This window comes from Schistocerca piceifrons, chromosome 7 (assembly GCF_021461385.2).
Source record: "Schistocerca piceifrons isolate TAMUIC-IGC-003096 chromosome 7, iqSchPice1.1, whole genome shotgun sequence".
Lineage (NCBI taxonomy): Eukaryota > Metazoa > Arthropoda > Insecta > Orthoptera > Acrididae > Schistocerca > Schistocerca piceifrons.
In genome coordinates, this window is record NC_060144.1 from 174694435 (window position 1) to 174714785 (window position 20351).

Consider the following 20351-nt stretch of genomic DNA (forward strand, 5'->3'; position numbering starts at 1 on the left):
AACGCATCATCCAACATATGATAGAAACTAGTTGTTTGACTTGTTGGAGTCTACTGTGTGTACTTCGGAGTGTTACAAATGCACGACCATCACGACAGGTGATAACTGACTACTTATCAGCACACCATCAGTTTGTTCATAATATTTTCCGTCAAAGAGTAAATAAATCAAGTGAAAAGACTAAAAGTTCCTAGAACATTTGAACCCCATCCATTCTAATTAAAAAAACTGGAACTTGAAAAACAGTGCCAGCTATCATTCCTCAACACGAAGTTAAGAAAGGAACGAATGGACAGTGTATAAAGAAAATCCATGCAGACTGACCTCTATCTGCATGACTCGAGTATCATCATCCATCACAAAGAAATTTCAGGATAAAAACTCTGGTCTATGAAGTTCGAATGCAGTCAGAAGATAAGGAGCACTGCATTGAAGAATTACAACACTTACAGTGTTCCAAAGGAATGGGATGCAGTCTGACAAAAGGAGAAATTGTGTCTGAGATGGAAGAAGAAAAGCCAAGAATCCCTTTTTTGCCTTATATGCCCCCTATCTTCAGCAAGAGCAGTAGATTCGAATGGAATCATGGCATGCAGTGTATTTCAGGCAGCCAACAGAAGATAATTAGTAATTAGCTGCTTCCAAGCTTGCCTTGAATATAATCATAAAATGAAATAGCACATGAACAGTATTGTGGTATAAATGTGAAGTGTCTGAGAAAGTGTTATTAGGATGTCTCCTAAAATAAAAACGTCATAAAACCCAATAAACAGGAGTGGAGTCATCAATTTAATCAAAGCTTTCAGCCCAGCACCTTATTTGTCAGGAGCCTGCCATGTACTTCATCCACCAGTGCTATAAAATGCTGGGAGAATGTGCATTCATTTCACAGAAAAACAGTGAAAGTTTGGGGAGGGGGGGGGGGGGGGGGGCGGCGGCATCAAAGTGTGTACTGGGCACTGGGAGTCGAATTCAAGCTCTGCTATAAAAAAATGGCACTACACCAACAATACTTCACCATCTGGTTGCAGTAAAGGCAGTGAGTATGCAAAGAGCACCTGAAGCCTGGAGATGATGACAAGGCTGGTTGTCAAAATATTGTGAATCAAAATGGAACAAACACCTTGCCTGAACAACTGAAAGCACACCATTAATCAACTGAGCTGAGAAAATCTGCGTGACCACATACCAGAGTCAGTATTGCCTTGCATGTCACTACCTGACTGATCTTCTGGCAGCTTCCACCCATCTTTGCATTCTTATGCAAGTCATTCATGTTGTTATTTTGTAACAATGAATTATTACACTGATGGTTCAGTAATATTCACACCTGCCAGCACTTCCCTTCTTTCGAATTGGGATTATTAAATTATTCTTGAATTCTGGAGGTATTTTGCTTGTCTCATATAGCTTACATACCAGGCGAAATAATTTTATCATGATGTCCAATCATCATCATCATCATCATCATTTAAGACTGATTATGCCTTTCAGCGTTCAGTCTGGAGCATAGCCCCCCTTATAAAATTCCTCCATGATCCCCTATTCAGTGCTAACATCGGTGCCTCTTCTGATGTTAAACCTATTACTTCAAAATCATTCTTAACCGAATCCAGGTACCTTCTCCTTGGTCTGCCCCGACTCCTCCTACCCTCTACTGCTGAACCCATGAGTCTCTTCGGTAACCTTGCTTCTCCCATGTGTGTAACATGACCCCACCATCTAAGCCTGTTCGCCCTGACTGCTACATCTATAGAGTTCATTCCCAGTTTTTCTTTGATTTCCTCATTGTGGACACCCTCCTGCCATTGTTCCCATCTACTAGTACCTGCAATCATCCTAGCTACTTTCATATCTGTAACCTCAACCTTACTGATAAGGTAATCTGAATCCACCCAGCTTTCGCTCCCATACAACAAAGTTGGTCGAAAGATTGAACGGTGCACAGATAACTTAGTTTTGGTACTGACTTCCTTCTTGCAGAAGAGAGTAGATCGTAGCTGAGCGCTCACTGCATTAGCCTTGCTACACCTCGCTTCCAGTTCTTTCACTATGTTGCCATCCTGTGAGAATATGCATCCTAAGTACTTGAAACCATCCACCTGTTCTAACTTTGTTCCTCCTATTTGGCACTCAATCTGTTTATATTTCTTTCCCACTGACATTACTTTCGTTTTGGAGATGCTAATCTTCATACCATAGTCCTTACATTTCTGATCTAGCTCTGAAATATTACTCTGCAAACTTTCAATCGAATCTGCCATCACAACTAAGTCATCCGCATATGCAAGACTGCTTATTTTGTGTTCACATATCTTAATCTCACCCAGCCAGTCTATTGTTTTCAACATATGATCCATAAATAATATGAACAACAGTGGAGACAGGTTGCAGCCTTGTCTTACCCCTGAAACTACTCTGAACCATGAACTCAGTTTACCGTCAACTGTAACTGCTGCCTGACTATCCACGTAAAGACCTTTAATTGCTTGCAAAAGTTTGCCTCCTATTCCATAATCTCGTAGAACAGGCAATAACTTCCTCCTAGGAACCCGGTCATATGCCTTTTCTAGATCCATAAAGCATAGATACAATTCCCTGTTCCACTCATAACACTTCTCCATTATTTGTCGTAAGATAAAGATCTGGTCCTGACAACCTCTAAGAGGCCTAAACCCACACTGATTTTCATCCAATTGCTCCTCAACTAATACTCGCACTTTCCTTTCAACAATACCTGAGAAGATTTTACCCACAACACTGATTAAAGAGATACCTCTGTAGTTGTTACAATCTTTTCTGTTTCCATGTTTAAAGATTGGTGTGATTACTGCTTTTGTCCAGTCTGATGGAACCTGTCCCGACTCCCAGGCCATTTCAATTATCCTGTGTAGCCATTTAAGACCTGACATTCCACTGTACTTGATGAGTTCCAACTTAATTTCATCCACCCCAGCTGCTTTATTGCACTGCAATCTATTGACCATTTTCTCCACTTCCTCAAACATGATCCTATTTCCATCATCATTCCTATCCCATTCTACCTCGAAATCTGAAACATTACTGATCGTATTTTCACCTACATTGAGCAACTCTTCAAAATATTCCCTCCATCTGCCCAAGGCATCCACAGGATTCACCAGCAGTTTTCCTGACCTGTCCAAAATACTTGTCATTTCCTTCTTACCTCCCTTTCGAAGACTGCTAATTACACTCCAGAATGGTTTTCCAGCAGCTTGACCCAATGTCTCCAACCTGTTTCCAAAGTCTTCCCAAGATTTCTTCTTGGATGCTGCAATTATCTGTTTGGCTTTGTTTCTTTCTTCAACATAACTTTCTCTGTCTACCTGAGTTCTAGTATGTAGCCATTTTTTATACGCCTTCTTTTTCCTTTTACAGGCTGCCTTGACTGTGTCATTCCACCAAGCTGTTTGCTTCCTCCTACTTTTACACACTACTGTTCCAAGACATTCTTTAGCCACTTCTAGTACTGTGTCCCTGTACCTTGTCCATTCCTTTTCCAATGACTGTAATTGACTACATTCAACTAACTGGTACCTTTCTGAGATCGCTGTTATGTACTTGTGCCTGATTTCCTTATCCTGAAGTTTCTCCACTCTTATCCTCCTACATATGGACCTGACCTCCTGCACTTTCGGCCTCGCAATCCCAATTTCACTGCAGATTAAATAATGATCAGTGTCATCAAAGAATCCCCTGAATACACGTGTGTCCCTCACAGCCTTCCTGAATTCCTGATCTGTTATTATATAGTCAATGACAGATCTGGTTCCCCTGCTTTCCCAAGTATACCAGTGAATGTTCTTATGTTTAAAAAAGGAGTTTGTGATTACTAAGCCCATACTGGCACAGAAATCCAAGAGTTGCTGCCCGTTCCTGTTGGCCTCCATATCCTCTCCAAATTTACCCATAACCTTTTCATACCCTTCTGTTCGATTTCCAATCCTGGCGTTAAAATCACCCATGAGCAGAACACTGTCCTTGTCCTTTACTCTAACAACTACATCACTGAGTGCCTCATAAAAACTATCCATCTTATCTTGATCAGTCCCTTCACAATGCGAATATACTGACACAATCCTAATTTTCTTGCTAGACACTGTCAAATCTATCCACATCAGTCGTTCGTTTACATACCTTACTGCAACTACGCTGGGTTCCATTTCTTTCCTGATGTAAAGCCCTACACCCCATTGTGCTATTCCTGCTTTGACTGCTGACAAGTAGACCTTGTATTCTCCCACTTCTTCTTCTTTCTCACCCCTTACCCGAATGTCACTAACAGCTAAAACGTCCAGCCCCATCTTGCTTGCAGCCTCTGCCAGCTCTACCTTCTTCCAAGAGTAGCCCCCATTGATATTAATAGCTCCCCATCTCATTACCATTTGTTTGCCAAGTCGTATCTTAGGAGTCCCTGGTTTGTCAGTTAGAGGTGGGACTCCATCACCTCCAAAGGTCCGAGGCATTTTGCTCTGATTGTTGCCAGCATCATATTTAAAGTACCAGGGAAGCAGGTTGCTAGCCTTACTTGCCCCGAGTCCCATTGGGTTTTACCCCTAACGGCTGAGGGACTAACCGGTGGATTTGGTAGTCTTTGCCGTATGAGTACAAAGGTGACCACGACTCAGAATATGTCCGAGATGCCCAGCCTTATTCCAAAGTAACTGGTAGCCCGACTGTCGGGACCACTTACTTGGCCACTCATACGTTGCCCGTGGTTCATGAACTAGGACATGACTACAGGAACCCACACCATGAACCACCAAATCTCATAATAATTCTGTGGAGATGTCATCTACTGCAGTTGCCTTGTTTTTACTTAGGTGCTCTGTCAAATTCCTCTTGCAGTATCACATCACCTTTCTTCAGAAAAAATATACGACTTAGTGACCAATCACTTGTCACTTCCTACTCACATTCATATAATAAATTTAAAAAATGAGCTCACTGTTTGGTATACAGATTTATTACTATAAAATCATTGTTCAAATGTGCCCCAGTATACCGCTTCATCCTTTTTTTGTAATTGCTTTATGTTGAAATTAAGCAACCGTTAAACAATTAAGAGATAATTAATCATGCAGATAAGAATATCAAACAATTTAGTAGTAAAATATACTTAGCAGAATCAAGAATCAGGAGCAACAGAGACTGAATGAACACGAATGAGTAATTTTGTGTTAACACTTCAAAAGTATCAATATTACTCACCACAAAAATAAATTACACAGTGTGGTTTGAAATGTTTAAGAGATTATCAATCAGAGGAAGTCACTACTTTTCACATTTGAATATGTTTAAAAATCAACAAATCAGTTACCTGCACATTTTGCAACCCAGGGATATTGGCCACTGCTCCTTGTAGGCTTGCGAGGCTAATAACATTTGGCTGAGGGGGGCTCGAAAGTGGTGAAGGTGTGGCAGGAGTCTTTGGAGAAGGTGATGAATACTGTAATGTTTGTGATGGAGTCTTTGGTGATGGTGACTGTGCAAGGAACTGTTGTTGTTGCTGCTGAATTTTGGGTGGAGGAGATGTGAAGTGCAGTGCACTTGGACTGGACGTTGGTAAAGGTGTGTAAGGGGACTGGGGAGTTTGTGGAGACGAGGGTGGAAGAGATCCTGGAGTTGACGCGTTGATTTTTTCTAATAATGAGACTGTGATGTTGGAGCTCGGCTTCTCAGCACATGGTGTACCTGTAACAGAAGCTTTCATGAGAACAGAAGATCCAGTACATCAGATAAGTGACAAGAATCACTTGGCAGTGGCAATATTCATATGGCATTTTTACCACACCACTGTGATCATTTTTGCAAAAGCAAATTAAAAGATTCTGCAGAGATAAATAAACTGGGTGCCCCATCCTTTAACATTATACAATCGAACTTTAAGGTCACCAGGCAGCAAAAATTGTTTATTGTAGCGATGCAAAAACATCAATGGAGCAGCCGTAAGCTGCAATATTAATATTATATTTTAAAGACTTTCCCACTTAGCTTGTTTTATAAATAAATGACGATTCTTACAAATCATTCCTTGTCTTGCATTCTAGTTGTGGTAACAGGCGGACACATCAGTGTGCAGGTGACATTATCATGGTGAAGGAGACCTTTAGCACTCCAAATCAACCACATGGTTGCATCAAACTTTTCTTTATTAATTACACATACTACAGATCACAAACTAAATGATATTCTGTAGTTGTGAAGTATTAGCACCAACAAAATGCAGGGTCTGACTGCATGTTTTCTGCCACAAATAAATGGACAACAAAGAGACTAGAGAGAAAACTTAACTAATTTCCACGGAGTCCAACTGCCATCTAGCACAATATGAATCCTGAGCTCCCAACAATGAGGAACAGACATGAGACGACAGTGGAGCATTACAATTTCTGTGCATCAGGTTCAAAATTTATTGCAGCACTATACAGCACTAATACATGTAGCAAGCAGATAAAACCATACAAAAAGTAACTATGGGTAAATAAAACGAAGCCACAGAATAAGCTCCTGCTACTAGCCATTAACAATCTCCATAGAAACAAGTACTATGAAAGCATGAAGTAAACTTCTACCATTTTTCTGATTTTACTTAAAATTTATGCTGAAGGTATTCTCAATTGATGAGATTTTAAAATACAATTGGATATTTACTTAAATCTTAATAGATACATAAGCATCTTACTATTGATTGAAAATCAAATAAGATGAACTCCAAAAGGAACTTCATCTATAAATCGAGTATGTATATGATACAGTACGAAAACATCAAAATAGAACTCAAAAATCACTATATACCGCATGAAAATACAACAAAGGTATGTATGGCTAACAGACAAATAGGACACCTATTTAGAATGTGACTTAAGTTATGCATGTATCTAAAATGAAAAAAATCCATTTATTTAAACTGAGAACAATAAAGGTGACTGTTTGGAGACATTTTAAACAACATTTCTGCCTGGCTGCGAAAACTGGGTCTCCTTTCAGGGTGAAAAATCAAACACAGGCAGTTGAAATTATGTCCCAGTTGAAGTGAAATATTCCATTTTACAAGATGGAGGAATAAATATGTAAGAGAAGAGCTTAACATAGATAGTACATACTGAAATGCAATGTTATAAACAGAAATGAAAAATCCACTAAGAAAGAATCCCTGGTAGCCAATTAACATTACAACAGCAGAATTTCTGACATTCATAAAATGGAAAAAGGGATATTTTTGCCCCACATAAAATATATTCATGTTTGACATAAACAAGCACCAGTGCATGAACTGCTGCAGAGTGAAAATTTCATTTGGGGAACAAGTACTTTATTTTAGCATACAAGGTGGAATCCAAAATTTTCAGAACTGGTGCTGCTATCTGGAAAGTAGGAGTAGTAGACCTTTGCACCACAAGGTGGTGAGAGCTGCATATCTGATGAGTCAGTGTGTGGAGTAGCATTCAGCTGGGAGGACGTGTTACGCGTCCACATTGATTTCCTGTTGCGCGTCCACATTGATTTCCGTAATACTCTTTGTTTGGTGTGCGGCGATTTTAAGATGGATCCACAAACAGAACAGCGCATGTGTATCAAATTCTGTGCGAATCTCGGAAAAAGTGATACAGAGACCCCTGCAATGATATGGTTATGACCCAGAGACAAAGCGATAATCGTCCCAGTGGAGGAGCCCAGGCTCTCCAAGACCCAAAAAGCAACACAGGTGACGAGCATGATCATCGTTTTCTTTGATACCAAGGGAATTGTGCACAAAGAATTCATCCCACCCAACCAAACAGTGAATTTCGCATACTACTCTGACGTTTTGCGATGGCTCCGTGAAAACATGCGGCGACGATGGCCCGAACTTTGGCGCCAAGGGAACTAGTTGCCGCATCACAACAACGCCCCCAGTCACACGTCCTTGCTCACCAGGACCTTTTCAGCAAAAAAACAACATGGCGGTTGTACCCCACCCACCGTACTCACCAGATCTGGCACCTTGCGACTTCACGCTATTCCCAAAACTGAAACAAGTTGAAAGGCCGTTGGTTTGACACTCCAAGAGAGGATTCAAGAAGCATAGCTGGTGGTGATAAACACCCTCAAAGAACAGGGCATCCAGAAAACGTTTGACAAGTGGCAGAAGTGCTGGGACCGGTGTGTACGTGAGGATGGGAACTTCTTTGAGGGTGACGATGACCATTAGCCCACAGGTAAGATTTTCAACAGATGGCAGCACCAGTCCCCAAAATTTTTGATAGCACCTCGTACATTACTTCCTGCCATTTTGCAAGATATAACAATAATTATTTAAGACAATAATTAATACATTACTTACTTATTTCAATAAATTAATATCTTATCAATTTGTGATTGCTCATGCTGACAAGTTTTCTTAACTTTAGATTTTCATATAGTAGCTGTCTGTAGAACTTTCTGGACACATTTAATATATATTGCCTACATTAAACTCGCATGTATCCTTCACACTGTTTCGTTGTACTTTTAATCCAAGTCACTGAAATATTGCTCGATGCACTTAGCACAAGTGATTTCTGTTGTACAAGCACATTTTGTGGTACTTTAAATAATTGTCACTGGTCTCGTTGCCTTAGTAGGGATTGATTTGGCACTTATTCTGCTTTCTACATCATTTTGGTTCCATATTCTCTTCTTTTGTCTGTTCTTCTTCGGTTCTGTCATTCCCTCGAGTTCATTTGCCAGTTGAAGTATGAACTTCTTCCTTTCACCTTCAACTTTTGTAGTCCTGTCTTCCTCAGTTGCGTGTAATATTACGGTAGATTGATAATTTTTACTTATGGACCGTCTGACAGCAACTGAATAAAACACAATTTTAGTGCCATACGCATTTCGCCTTTATTTTCTGCAAGGCATCATCAGTGGCAGGTTGCGTGGACAATTTCTTACATATTACACTCCTGTTGCATTTTTGTTGTTCTTCTTCTTCTTCTTATGAATGCCAATTTGCAGTTTTTTCCCACATTCCACAGTACTATGAACTGAACGCTTGTTTTAATGCAATGTTTTGGTTTCTGTTGCCGACTGTCAAAAAAATAAAGGCGAAAGACGTATGGCACTAAAATTGTGTTTTATTCAGTTGCTGTCAGACGGTCCACAAGTAAAAATTATTCTTCCTTTCAATTTTCTTGTTCATTACTATTTTTTAGATGGCCCATGCATTTATTGCTGCAGTGTCCAAGATGTGGTGGTAGTCACACATTAGCTATTTCCTACATGCAAGCTTTTTAGTATATTTATGGGTAATTCCATCAAAAACATCCACCCACTCTTTGTTGCAATGTAGAATGTTAGGGTCACAGGCTTCTCCTTTCCTCCTCTGATTATTGCAGTGTACTTACAAGGGAAGCTCCTCATTGCACCCCTCTCAGATTTAGTGGTAAGATGTCCCAGTGGATAGCCCGTCACAAATTGAACACAGATAAAGCAATGAAACAGGAAGGTCTACTGAACTGTGAAAACAGAAACAAGACAGAAACAGTGAATAGTCCAAGCTCAAGATGTGCAACATCAAGCTTTTCTTTTCACAAAATTATGAACTTTCCACCCAATCAGTGATGTGTGTGTCGTTTTCAAATCCATGATTCTGTCTTGGAGTAATGTCCGTACGCAACAGTGCGGTGTAAGGAAGGGACCTCCAGCCTTATGTACTTCTTACTTGTTCCACACAAGTACCGCACACTATGACTCCTAAGTTCCATTTTGACTCTCGAATTCCTTCGTTGTAATGTAGTTCACACCCGTCTATTTGTGGTCTTCATTTCTGTGAGAGGTCTATGCAGCATCTCTTTGCTCTTACTATTCATCACATTTACTTGCAGCGGTGATATACTCCTACCACGTAACTCATGCTCTATAACTATTGTGTAGTACAACAACAGCCAAGATTACAAAAGGAGAACAGACACGTCAATGACCAGACAGGAAGTTCACTGTTCCCTGCAGGGAGGAGGGGAGCATGAGCGAGATTTGAACAAGGATCTCTCGCTTTGCAATCACCACCATGACCACACAACCATGATGCAGTGGTTCTTGCAGTTCGTTTGATGTTCCATATCTTATTCTTGGACTGTTTGCTGTTTTTATTTTGCTTATTTTTTTCACACTTCAGTACGTACACCTTCACCCTGTTTTCATGCTTTATCTGTATTCAGTTTTTGACAGGCTATCCACTGGGCTATTTTACCACTAAATCTGAGGGAGGTGCAATGGGGAGCTTCCCTTGTCCAAAGAATGACATTTTTACTCTTCTTTCCTTTCTACAGAGTCATGGTGGTGCAGTCTGTGTTGTCAGTCTGGCACAGGACGATTTTTTTTTTTGGGGGGGGGGGGGGGGGTGTCTTTCAGTATTTGGCTTCTTTATGTCACCAGGGATGATGTTCATTGTTGTACAAACTATGATGCGAAAACATCTGTTATTACATTTCTCCCTAGATTTAGTAATGTCTGCATGAAACATAGAACAACATACTCTCTGACTGGTTGCTTGCCTCTGTGTGTGCCCTCTTTTCCAAGGTATGGGAAATAATTACATATATAAGTTGTCATTAGATATCGGCAACAATCAAGATACCTTATTTGTTACGTTTGCTGGGCATAACTCGAGTGAACCAGCATCTTGGTTGTCTTCATTATAGCTGCTCATCTGTGGTTATGGTTTCTCCTGGACAGTAAGACTGATTACTGTTTTCCGTGAATTTTGGCCAAATTTGAGATACAAAAGTGAATTTGTTGGCTGGTTCGCATTCAGTTGGGTCAATTTTCCGTTTAATCAAAGAAATCTGAGAAGATCCTGAAATCTGCCTCTAGCATAATGTTGCAGAAGAGGTTAGGCACTCTTGAAAGCAACCAAAAGTCATTTGCACACATACCTTTTGCACAAGCTACAACCCGGAGCATATACAACGGCTATTAATTTTTCCAGTGGCCCACGTGACATGATCCAATTATTTCAAATATTTGATTCTGTTCATTTCTTCATGAAACATAGCACTGCTTCATCAAAAATAAGACTGAAATCACAGATGACAGTGTCATCTACTTGTAAACTAGTGTTATGTAATGAGACCGCTCTCTCTTCAGACTGTTCACTGTCAATCTCCTTCCAAAAGATGGAAAAATGGCAATCTCCCACTCGGTTCTATCCCTAGGAACCGTTTTTGCAGAGGCTTCCAAGTGGGCTTGCTGCAATAGATGAGTTGAGAATAGATGCAGATCAGCATCTGAATCCTCATCCGCTAATCCCTCTTCATTTATACTATCATCTTCACTTGCCTGTAGGACAAAATTCTAATGTTTATCGCAGAAGTCAATTTCTGAATCAGACTCAGAATTCTGTAAGAGAAGAAGTATTTCTTCACCAGAAAGTCCACACTGATGAGACATATTTTAAGAGTCTTTCATGGACAAAGAACATTACCTAAATGAACGATATAAAGTGTAATGTGAATCTGCCAAAATGGAAAGTGCACCTACCAAGACACAACAATGAGCAGTAACAACTCTGCGTGATTTTCAAGTGTTGCAACTTCACTCTTGGATTATTGACAATATATTCAGAAGAAAAATTAGAGCTGTCTCAAACTGATCCCTTCAACTGCTTCAGGCATACCGAATAAAATGTCATGAAAATATCAATATTTGGTAAATTCTAATATATCATCACCAAGACAAGAAAGAATTAGGAAAATTCAAACGATTTTATGAATAATGCAAAACATGTTGAGTATGACACTTCAGACAAACATATGACAAGAGGTCATTTTGAGCTCTTCTGCTGTTTCAGTGCTTTACTGTACCACCCTATGGCAAGAGAAATATGTGGGAACACAAGAGGCTGGCATTGAAGCGGGGTGGGGTGGGCATCGACGCGGGGGCGGGTGTTGAGGCAGAGGCGGAGGAGGGTGTGGAGGCAGAGGTGGAGGAGGGTGTGGAGGCAGAGGTGGAGGAGGCACTTTTGAAGCAGAGGAAGGTGTCGAGGCAGACATCGACTTGGAGGTGGAGGAGGGCATGGAGGCAGAGGCAGGTGTGGAGTTGGAGGCAGTGTGGACGTGAGGTAGGGGCTAGTGTAGACTGAGGTTAGGAGGATTATGGGACCGAAGGATATGTAGCCAAGACGACTCCCATCTATATAATCCAGATTATTTCCATTACGGATCACATACTCTTCAAAATGGATGGATGTATGGTCATCTACTTTACTAGCAAGGTAATGTAACCGGGGAGGGGGGGGGGGGCTTTATACTGGGCCACAGAAGACATAGAGCTGGTCTCCATGGTTTAGAATGGTTGTTTGTTCTTATAAAAATATTTGTATTCCTCTCAGCATTTCCTTTACTGTTTAATTTACCTACAATACTACTCATAGCATTGCAGTCAGCAAATACTGCTAAAGATATGGATTATGTAATATCACTTTAACAAACACGACATGATAACCAATAATAACAAACACAAATATTACAGTAATATGTTGAAATACTGAAGAAAGTCACCCAGAAATTAATATTTTATTCAATGACGAAAGGCGCATATCACGAATTACCTGCGAGCAATGCTTGCAGACTGGGCGCAGATACACTAGCACTGGAGGCACTTCCTGAGGGGCTTGTGTCGGCAGCTGGTAACTGGCTCGATAACCTCCTGGTCGCTGCTACAGCGGGCAATGAAGCAGTGCCGAGAATTCTGCCTGAGTGATTGACTGTCACTGCTTGTGGCTGAGGGGCCGTTTTACTTGTACCTAAGAAAAGTAATCATCATAATCAGAAATCCTATCAGGTTACCTTCCATTCAGAAAACTGTTGCACTCAGTGACTGTCATATTGACTTGTAAATTGTAGATTGCAGCGATCAGTCATCCTTTTTAAATTTTATTATTTAAAAAGGACAACTGATTGGTGCAATTTATAATTTACAAGAAATCCTATATTGATTTTGTGCGTGTTTATGTACAAAAATTTATCTTGTTCATTTATTACTATATGGAACAAAATAAGCACTACTACAAAATCAGCTGAAATTAGTTTAAGTGTACACACAATACCAACATTTAACATCCAAACCATGGAACGAAAAAGAAAACAGAAAATGTATATAATACACAATCTCTGTAAATAATCGTTTTCATCATAGATGCTGACTGTACTTCACAAATTAAATTTGCTGAAGAGCTGTTATGAATGTACCCCAATGATTCAAAGTCTTTACCTTCATCACAACAAGCACTATAATACTATGTCCTTCACAATGATTTTGCTACAGTTAAATTTCCTATTGTATGCAAGCATTGTACCTGTAGGTCTACATAGATACTCTACAAACCACTGTACAGTGTGTGGCGGCGGATACCCTGTACCACCACTAGTCATTTCCTTTCCTGTGCCACTCGCATTTAGAGCAAGAGAAAAACGACTGTCTGTATGCCTCCATACAAATCCATATTTCTCTAATCTTATCTGCATGCTCCTTTTGTGAAATGTATGTTGGTGATAATAGAATCATTCGGTGGTCGGCTTCAAATGCCAGTACTCTAAATTTTCTCAATAGTGCTTCTCAAAAATAATGTTGCCTTCCATTCAGGAATTCCCATTTGAGTTCTTGAAGCATCTCCATAACACTTAGGTATTGTTCAAACCTACCGGTAAAAAATCTAGCAGCCCACCTCTGAATTGCTTTGATGTCCTCCTTCAATCCCCCTGCCCTTCCCTGGTATGGATCCCAAACTCTCAAGCAGTACCCAAGAATAAGTCACACCAGCATCCTACATGCAACCTCCTTTACAGGTGAGTCACTCCTAAAATTCTTCCAATAAATCGAAGTTGACCATTCGCCTTCCCTACTACAGCAAAAAGGTTGTAAGAATCTGAGCACAAGTTATGGTAAGGGAAGAAACTTGCCTGCGACTTTTTCAAAGGGACTATTCTAGGATTTGTCTTAAGCAAGTTTGGGAAACCATTGGAAAACTAAACGTGGATGACTGGACAGGGATTTGAACTACTGACCTCCATAATGTGTGTCCGAAATCTCAACCACTATGCCGCCTTGCACACTCTTACGTGCGCAACTTGTGGAATAAAAGTCTTTGAATGTTATCAAATATGATTTCAGGAAAGAATTTAAATGGAATTTAACTAATGTAAAGACAACTACATAGTAGATTACAGAAATATTGTAATGGGTTTAGTGCAAAAAGGCACAAGTAATGTTACTCCAGATCACGTAATAATCAGATTACTTATTATTAAGGCAAAACAAGTACCACCATAAATAGTTCTGCTGACACTGAAAAGATGTCACAGACAACACGACATTGCTAAGTAACCTATAACTTGTAATGTCACAGAACTGCCAATGTTGTCATTTTCCACAAAGAAATGTTGGGCCTACGCAAGGTCTGTCGCAGGTCAATGTAGTCAGCCATACCAATTCGGAGTTTCTGAGACATAGTGCTGCAAATAATGTGGGTTTATCACACAGCTAACTGTATCATAAAGTTGGCTGTGGTGTCTCAGGAGCAGATTTTTTCCTATGGTTTCAAGCCATGAACCCGGATGAGCTGCAGCGATTCTACAAATTAAGCCTCAGGAGCACTTTCAAATCTCTCGCTTCACAGAATGCACACAACAAAAACAATGAGCTATGTGCTCTACAACAATCCCACGGTGGGCAATGTTTTGGGGTTCTCTTCTGAGTGTTTAAGGACATCATCTTTAAAGTTCAGATTGTGGCATGGCTGTGGAGCATCACAGTCAACACTGCTAGTTGGGATTGTACCAGCTTTTATTGTTGTACTCAGATAAAAATTCTACGAGATTTCTTAATTACAACCTGCATCCTATTCTCATTTTGTGAGTGTACCGTGACGCGGGAGATTTGAAAGCGATTCCATCTTCAAACTCCAGACATGGGTTATTATCAAAACTTTTTCTACGAAATCCCCACTACAGCCCATAGAAACCTGTAACAGGAAGTGTGAAACATTCTGTATATGTGAAAGAAATAAATACAACAAAATTACTGAGTAGCAGCACTTATCAACATTTCCTACAAGTTAGCATTCGAATGTCAGTTTGATATGGGTTGTGGTAGAGGGTACCTTCATTAACATATCTTCTCATTCATAATAGATTTGATTGCTGGTACGAAATTGGAAAGCTCTCCAATTCTCATCAATTTCTTTGAATTTGATCCATTAATTTACTGACACTTATTAAACATATATTGCACCAATGTACCTGTAATAATACATCAGTTTACTGTTAAAAGCAGAACGCTCTTGGTTACATATAGTCCTTAGTTACAGCTTAACAATATTATGAGAAGGAAAGTTGCTACTCACCATATTGTGGAGATGCTGAGTCGCAGATAGGCATGCAAAATATGACACCTCTTACAACAGAAACACTAACGGCAACACCTATTTCGAATTTCAATTGTTACAAATTTCTTATGTTGTTTCTGAAATATGTAACACAGTATGTGAAGTATTAAGGCTTGGGGACATAATAAATCCAGCAGACCTGTTAGTCCGGCACACAGAATTTTTTCTGTATTTTCAGGTCAGAGCAGTTTGTATGACAACTGGATGCCTTTGAGAAACATCTGAACCATTCAGCACGGTGCCTCAGCAACAGTTGTCTGCCACACCGTATGATAATATTCTTATCAAGACAAACCAATTGCATTGTTAGTTTTCTGCTAGTATCAACAATTCTTCATTCACTAGGCCTAAATTTGTAGTACTGTGCTGTGTGATTTTATTTAAGCTCGGACTCCAGCATCAAAGAGTTCCAATACAATTTTAACATTAAACACTCTATATTCATGGCGGAAGCTGCTTGCACCTCTGTGAAAAAACATTGTACAAGGCTGAGAGAAAACTATAGCTTAAGCTGCTCAAAGAAGTCAAGATGGAAAGTCATATAAATGATCATGAGTTGACAAATGATCACTCTGAAATTGTGCGAGTGTTATATTCTGCATCCACTAATGAACTGAGTGTGTTTTCAGCACATGTAGTTAATGAATGGATCGACACTGACAGAAATTTAGATATCAAAGAAGAGCTGACTGACAGTGTGATGTTAGAAAGTCTTTTCAATATACATCAGGAGCCATAACCTGAGAGTTATGAACAAGAAATGCTTACATCTCACATTCTTGTGGTGAGGTTTCAAAAGCCTTAAACGCTTTTGTGAAATTTGCGGACAGTAGCCAACAATATAACACTTCTGAAGTTATGAATCTCCACATCACACAAAATAATTTTTATCGAAACAGAGCTCAATCCAAGAAAGAAGTTAGCATTTCTGCAAAGAAAATTTCAGCTAAGCTATCAATGGTAGATACCAGTTGGACATATTCCAAGCCTTCAGCAACATCAGATATCTGTGCTATTCTTTGAATACTGTGAGTCCAATTAAACTGCATCAAATCCTTGGTAACAATTTTTAATTATTACCTTCCACATGACCTTCTCAACTCAGTGGTGCTTGTTTCATTTTGTAAATCATGTACAAAAAATTATTCATGTATATTGAACTTTTCTAAAACTTTGAACCTTAAATTGATTTACTTGATCTGTACTATACCCAACTTTTAATTCAGTTTTGTTTTTACAGAAAAGTAATACATACTTTTAATCTTTTTACACTATTGTCTATCCTGTGCTGTTTAATAAATAAGTTACTTCTTTTGTACATTAAAACTAGAGCGATACGTGAAATAAGAGAAAAGCTACCACTCACCTGTAGTGGACTGATGTGCTAAACGCTGTTAATATGTAACAGTAAACAGCGTTCACACTAGCTTTTGAGTACTAGCTCTTTTTCCGTTAATAGTACACACATTCAATCAAACAGACCCACCAGTGTTTACGCATTCTTCTTAAACCAACCCATCTGTTTATGTGTAGGGTTGCTGTCCTTGCAGGCAGCTGAGGCAAACCTTTGCACCAGTGGATGCCGTCATGTACCAGAGCCCTCGTTAGGAAAACTGGGTAACAGTAGACATGTCCAATTTTGAGACTTTGTTATGACTTTAACGTGATGATAGATGTGCAAGCTGAAGTGGAAACTTACCCTCTACCAATCCCACATGAATTCTCTGCAAAATTAGGCCAAAGCACCTCATTAAGTAAAATTAATGAAAAAAGGGCGTTTTTGGATGCAGCATCAAACCGACAGAAGACTGCACTGCAGAGACTGGACAACATGTAGCTGCCCGTCGGTGTAGAAGACCTTCATGTGTTTCTAAATAAGACATACTATTATGACCACTTCATTGCAAACTTCGTTGAACTCTCTTACCCAAAGAACTAGTTATGTCACCAAGGTGTAAATTTTGAATGGTTACCTTGCTGTCAACAAGCTATCCAGGCTTTGAAAGGTTAACTGAAATAGGCTACTTGCATGACAAGATAACACTCCTGGTCTAGTACGTGAAGTAGTGGTCGATGCGTCCCCGAACATTATAGGTGCAGTTCTGTTCTATAAATACTCAATGACACGGAAGCCCTTAAGCATATGGTTTTAAGACTTTATCCACCTCACAACAACACTACTTTCAAACAGAATGGGAGGACCTCACTGTCATCTACATAGTCCAGAACCTTAAATTAACAATGTAGGAAAAGATAGATTGTACACAAGACACATCAAGTTGCAGGAGATATGCGCAATTAAAAAGACACTCGCTTGTAGCTTTCAGCCACAGCCCTCATCTGTAAACACACACACACACACACACACACACACACACACACACACGCACACGCACGACTGCCAACTCCAGCATCTCAGGTCAGGACGCACTGAATGGCAATAGATGTGTTTCCAGATCAATTTAAATCTTTATTCGGCCATTTCAGCTTTCCCCTTAACATCATGTGATGCTGTGTCCATCATTCACAAGGACCTGACGTTACTCTGCCTCCTAAATCAAGTGTTTCTGTTGTGAGTCTCAAGATGACAACCACTGCCATGTCCTGATTTCTTCCTCTCTTCAGGCCCAAGTGCTGCATCTCTTGTACATAGCCCACTGGGGCATACACTGGATGAAAAGTTGAGTGTGACAACACATATTGTGGGCCGACATTGACTCTGGCATTGTGGACCTAGTCCACTAGTGTTCTGCCCGCCAAGCAGTTTTGGTCCAACAGGTCACTACCTGGCACAACACTGCAGTGCCGTAGGAGCGTATCCACCTAGATGTTGCTGCCCCATTTTTGGGCTCCAAGTGGTTGGTTGTCAAAGATTCTTTCTTTCAATTCACTTTTGCGTCAAGAATGTCCTAGGTCTCAACTGTGTTATTATTACAGTCCTGGATAAAATCTTTGCTCTCGAAGGCACCGCACACACTACGGTTTCAGATATTGAGACAGACTTCACCTCTTATGACTTTGAACAGTTTTGTGCCCGTAATGGGATTCAACATCTCCGTACTGTGCTTTTCCATTCAACCTCGAATAGCAACGCACAATATTTTGTCCAAACATTACAGAACCAGCTCTGAAAGGAAATGACATCTAATGTTGTACTAAAGACCTATGTAGTTTTCTAGTGACTTTAAGGACAAGTTTGTTTGACAGCCACACCCCAGCAGGGCGAGTTACTGGCCACACTCACTTTTTGCACTTGGGTACGTCGCTCCTACCACCAGCACATGTTGTCAGCGAGGGCTCTTTCGTTCCACGTGAGCGTCCAGTGTGGGGTCACAAGTTCCAGCACCACCAACTTGGACCCACGGTATGAACTCCACGCGTCATGGGTCCGTGATATAAATTGTAGCCTCTGCCCACAGCCTTCCACGGCACCATCAAAATCAACTTTGTCTTCATCATCACAGTTAGCAGCCATCTGCATCTCCATACCTGGTGGAGCTTCTGTTGCAGTGGCGACTCATGCAACTTCCATCGAGCCTCGTTCTGCCCTGACCATCCACAGCGACACCCTTGGGCACCAATCTGCTGCCCTTCCTGGTGGCAGCGCCTTCATACCAGGCACCACATGCTTCTTTTTCCATGGCTGTTACTGCTTGAGGGGAAAAGGGATGTAATGGCATCTCTCAATATCAGTACGGAAACAGAGCATATCCCAATATCAGTATAGAAACAGTAGCTGGTGGAACACCACTGTCAACCACCGCAGAGCCAATACCTAGACGGCATCTCTGACCAGGGGTGCTCTCCGACATGGCCACACCTACCAGAGTCGTGCACATAAGCTCGCCCAGGGCAGTCTGATCAGATGTGTGAAATGAACACGGTTGGACTGCTCGCTTAAAGATAACCTGCACTGATCCATGTTGTGTTCTGAAATATTCAGTCTCAATCTGTCGAATAAACTGGGGTGACTATTAGTTTTGAGTGTAATTGCCTTTACAAAAGATACAAAAAGTGTTTCGACATAATATCATGTGGATACTCACATTACTTTGTCCAACTTCCGATTTACGTCATAAAAGATGTGAAAACTAATTTTGTTAGAGGAGAAAATGATGAAAAACACACAAGTATTTAACTTACCTGCATTTCCAGCAGTATTAATAGGAACACTTGTGAATGTATTTGCATAACCACTGTTGTTGCCCAAGGCAAAGTCTTGTGGCTGCTGCGAGGTCGAAGGGGATCCTAATGCAGGAAGTGAGGATTTCACTTGTAGCTGCTGCTGAGGCTGTGCCTGGGTCTGAGTCACCTGCATCTGATGCTGGGCTATTACTCCACTGTTCTGCTCAACAACATTAGCAATAGACACACCACTGCTATTCACTATGTTGTTATGGTTTATACGACGCGAGTTCAGCAGATTGGCTAGAGTCATCTTTCCTGGACTTGACGTAAGGATCTTATGCTGCTGAACACTAGAACCTGCCACACTGCTGTTAATTAGCTGCTGAGAGTTTGTCAGGCTATTGCTGTTCAGGAGGCTGAGTATCGCCGCATTATTCGTCGCCGGCTGTCCGGGTGCTGCATTTGACGTGCCGACAGAAGGGATGACCGTCGAAGAAGACGCTGCTGCAGCTGCGGCAGCCACTGCTGCAGCCGCTGCCGCATTTGCGGCTGAAAAGCCAGGTAATTTTGTTAATAAGGTGGCAGACATGAATCAACAAACAACGTACATGCAATAAATAATTTCCATGTCCTTGTCAATCTCAATGAGACAAAGCATTCAATCTTTTATTGACAACTTCCATCACTGTCACAAGCTACTGACAGTACAATGGTTGCCGACAAGGGTCACCTGGAGCCTAAGATTAGACACCTACTACTTGTTTGCTGATAAAACAACAATGGAGAATGACATATT

At 40.6% G+C, this 20351-nt stretch overlaps 1 protein-coding gene across 2 annotated transcripts in view; it reads right to left on the reverse strand.

Annotated features, from left to right (window-relative positions):
• Positions 1–20351, reverse strand: part of LOC124805206 (putative mediator of RNA polymerase II transcription subunit 26) — a 289089-nt gene that overhangs the window by 147449 nt on the left and 121289 nt on the right. For both annotated transcript variants that reach the window (XM_047265702.1, XM_047265703.1), the window contains 3 exons: positions 19571–20104; positions 12593–12787; positions 5342–5715 (listed from right to left, as the gene is read on the reverse strand). In XM_047265702.1, coding sequence (XP_047121658.1) covers positions 5342–5715; positions 12593–12787; positions 19571–20104 — 1103 coding nt within the window. The remainder of the gene's footprint in view (positions 1–5341; positions 5716–12592; positions 12788–19570; positions 20105–20351) is intronic.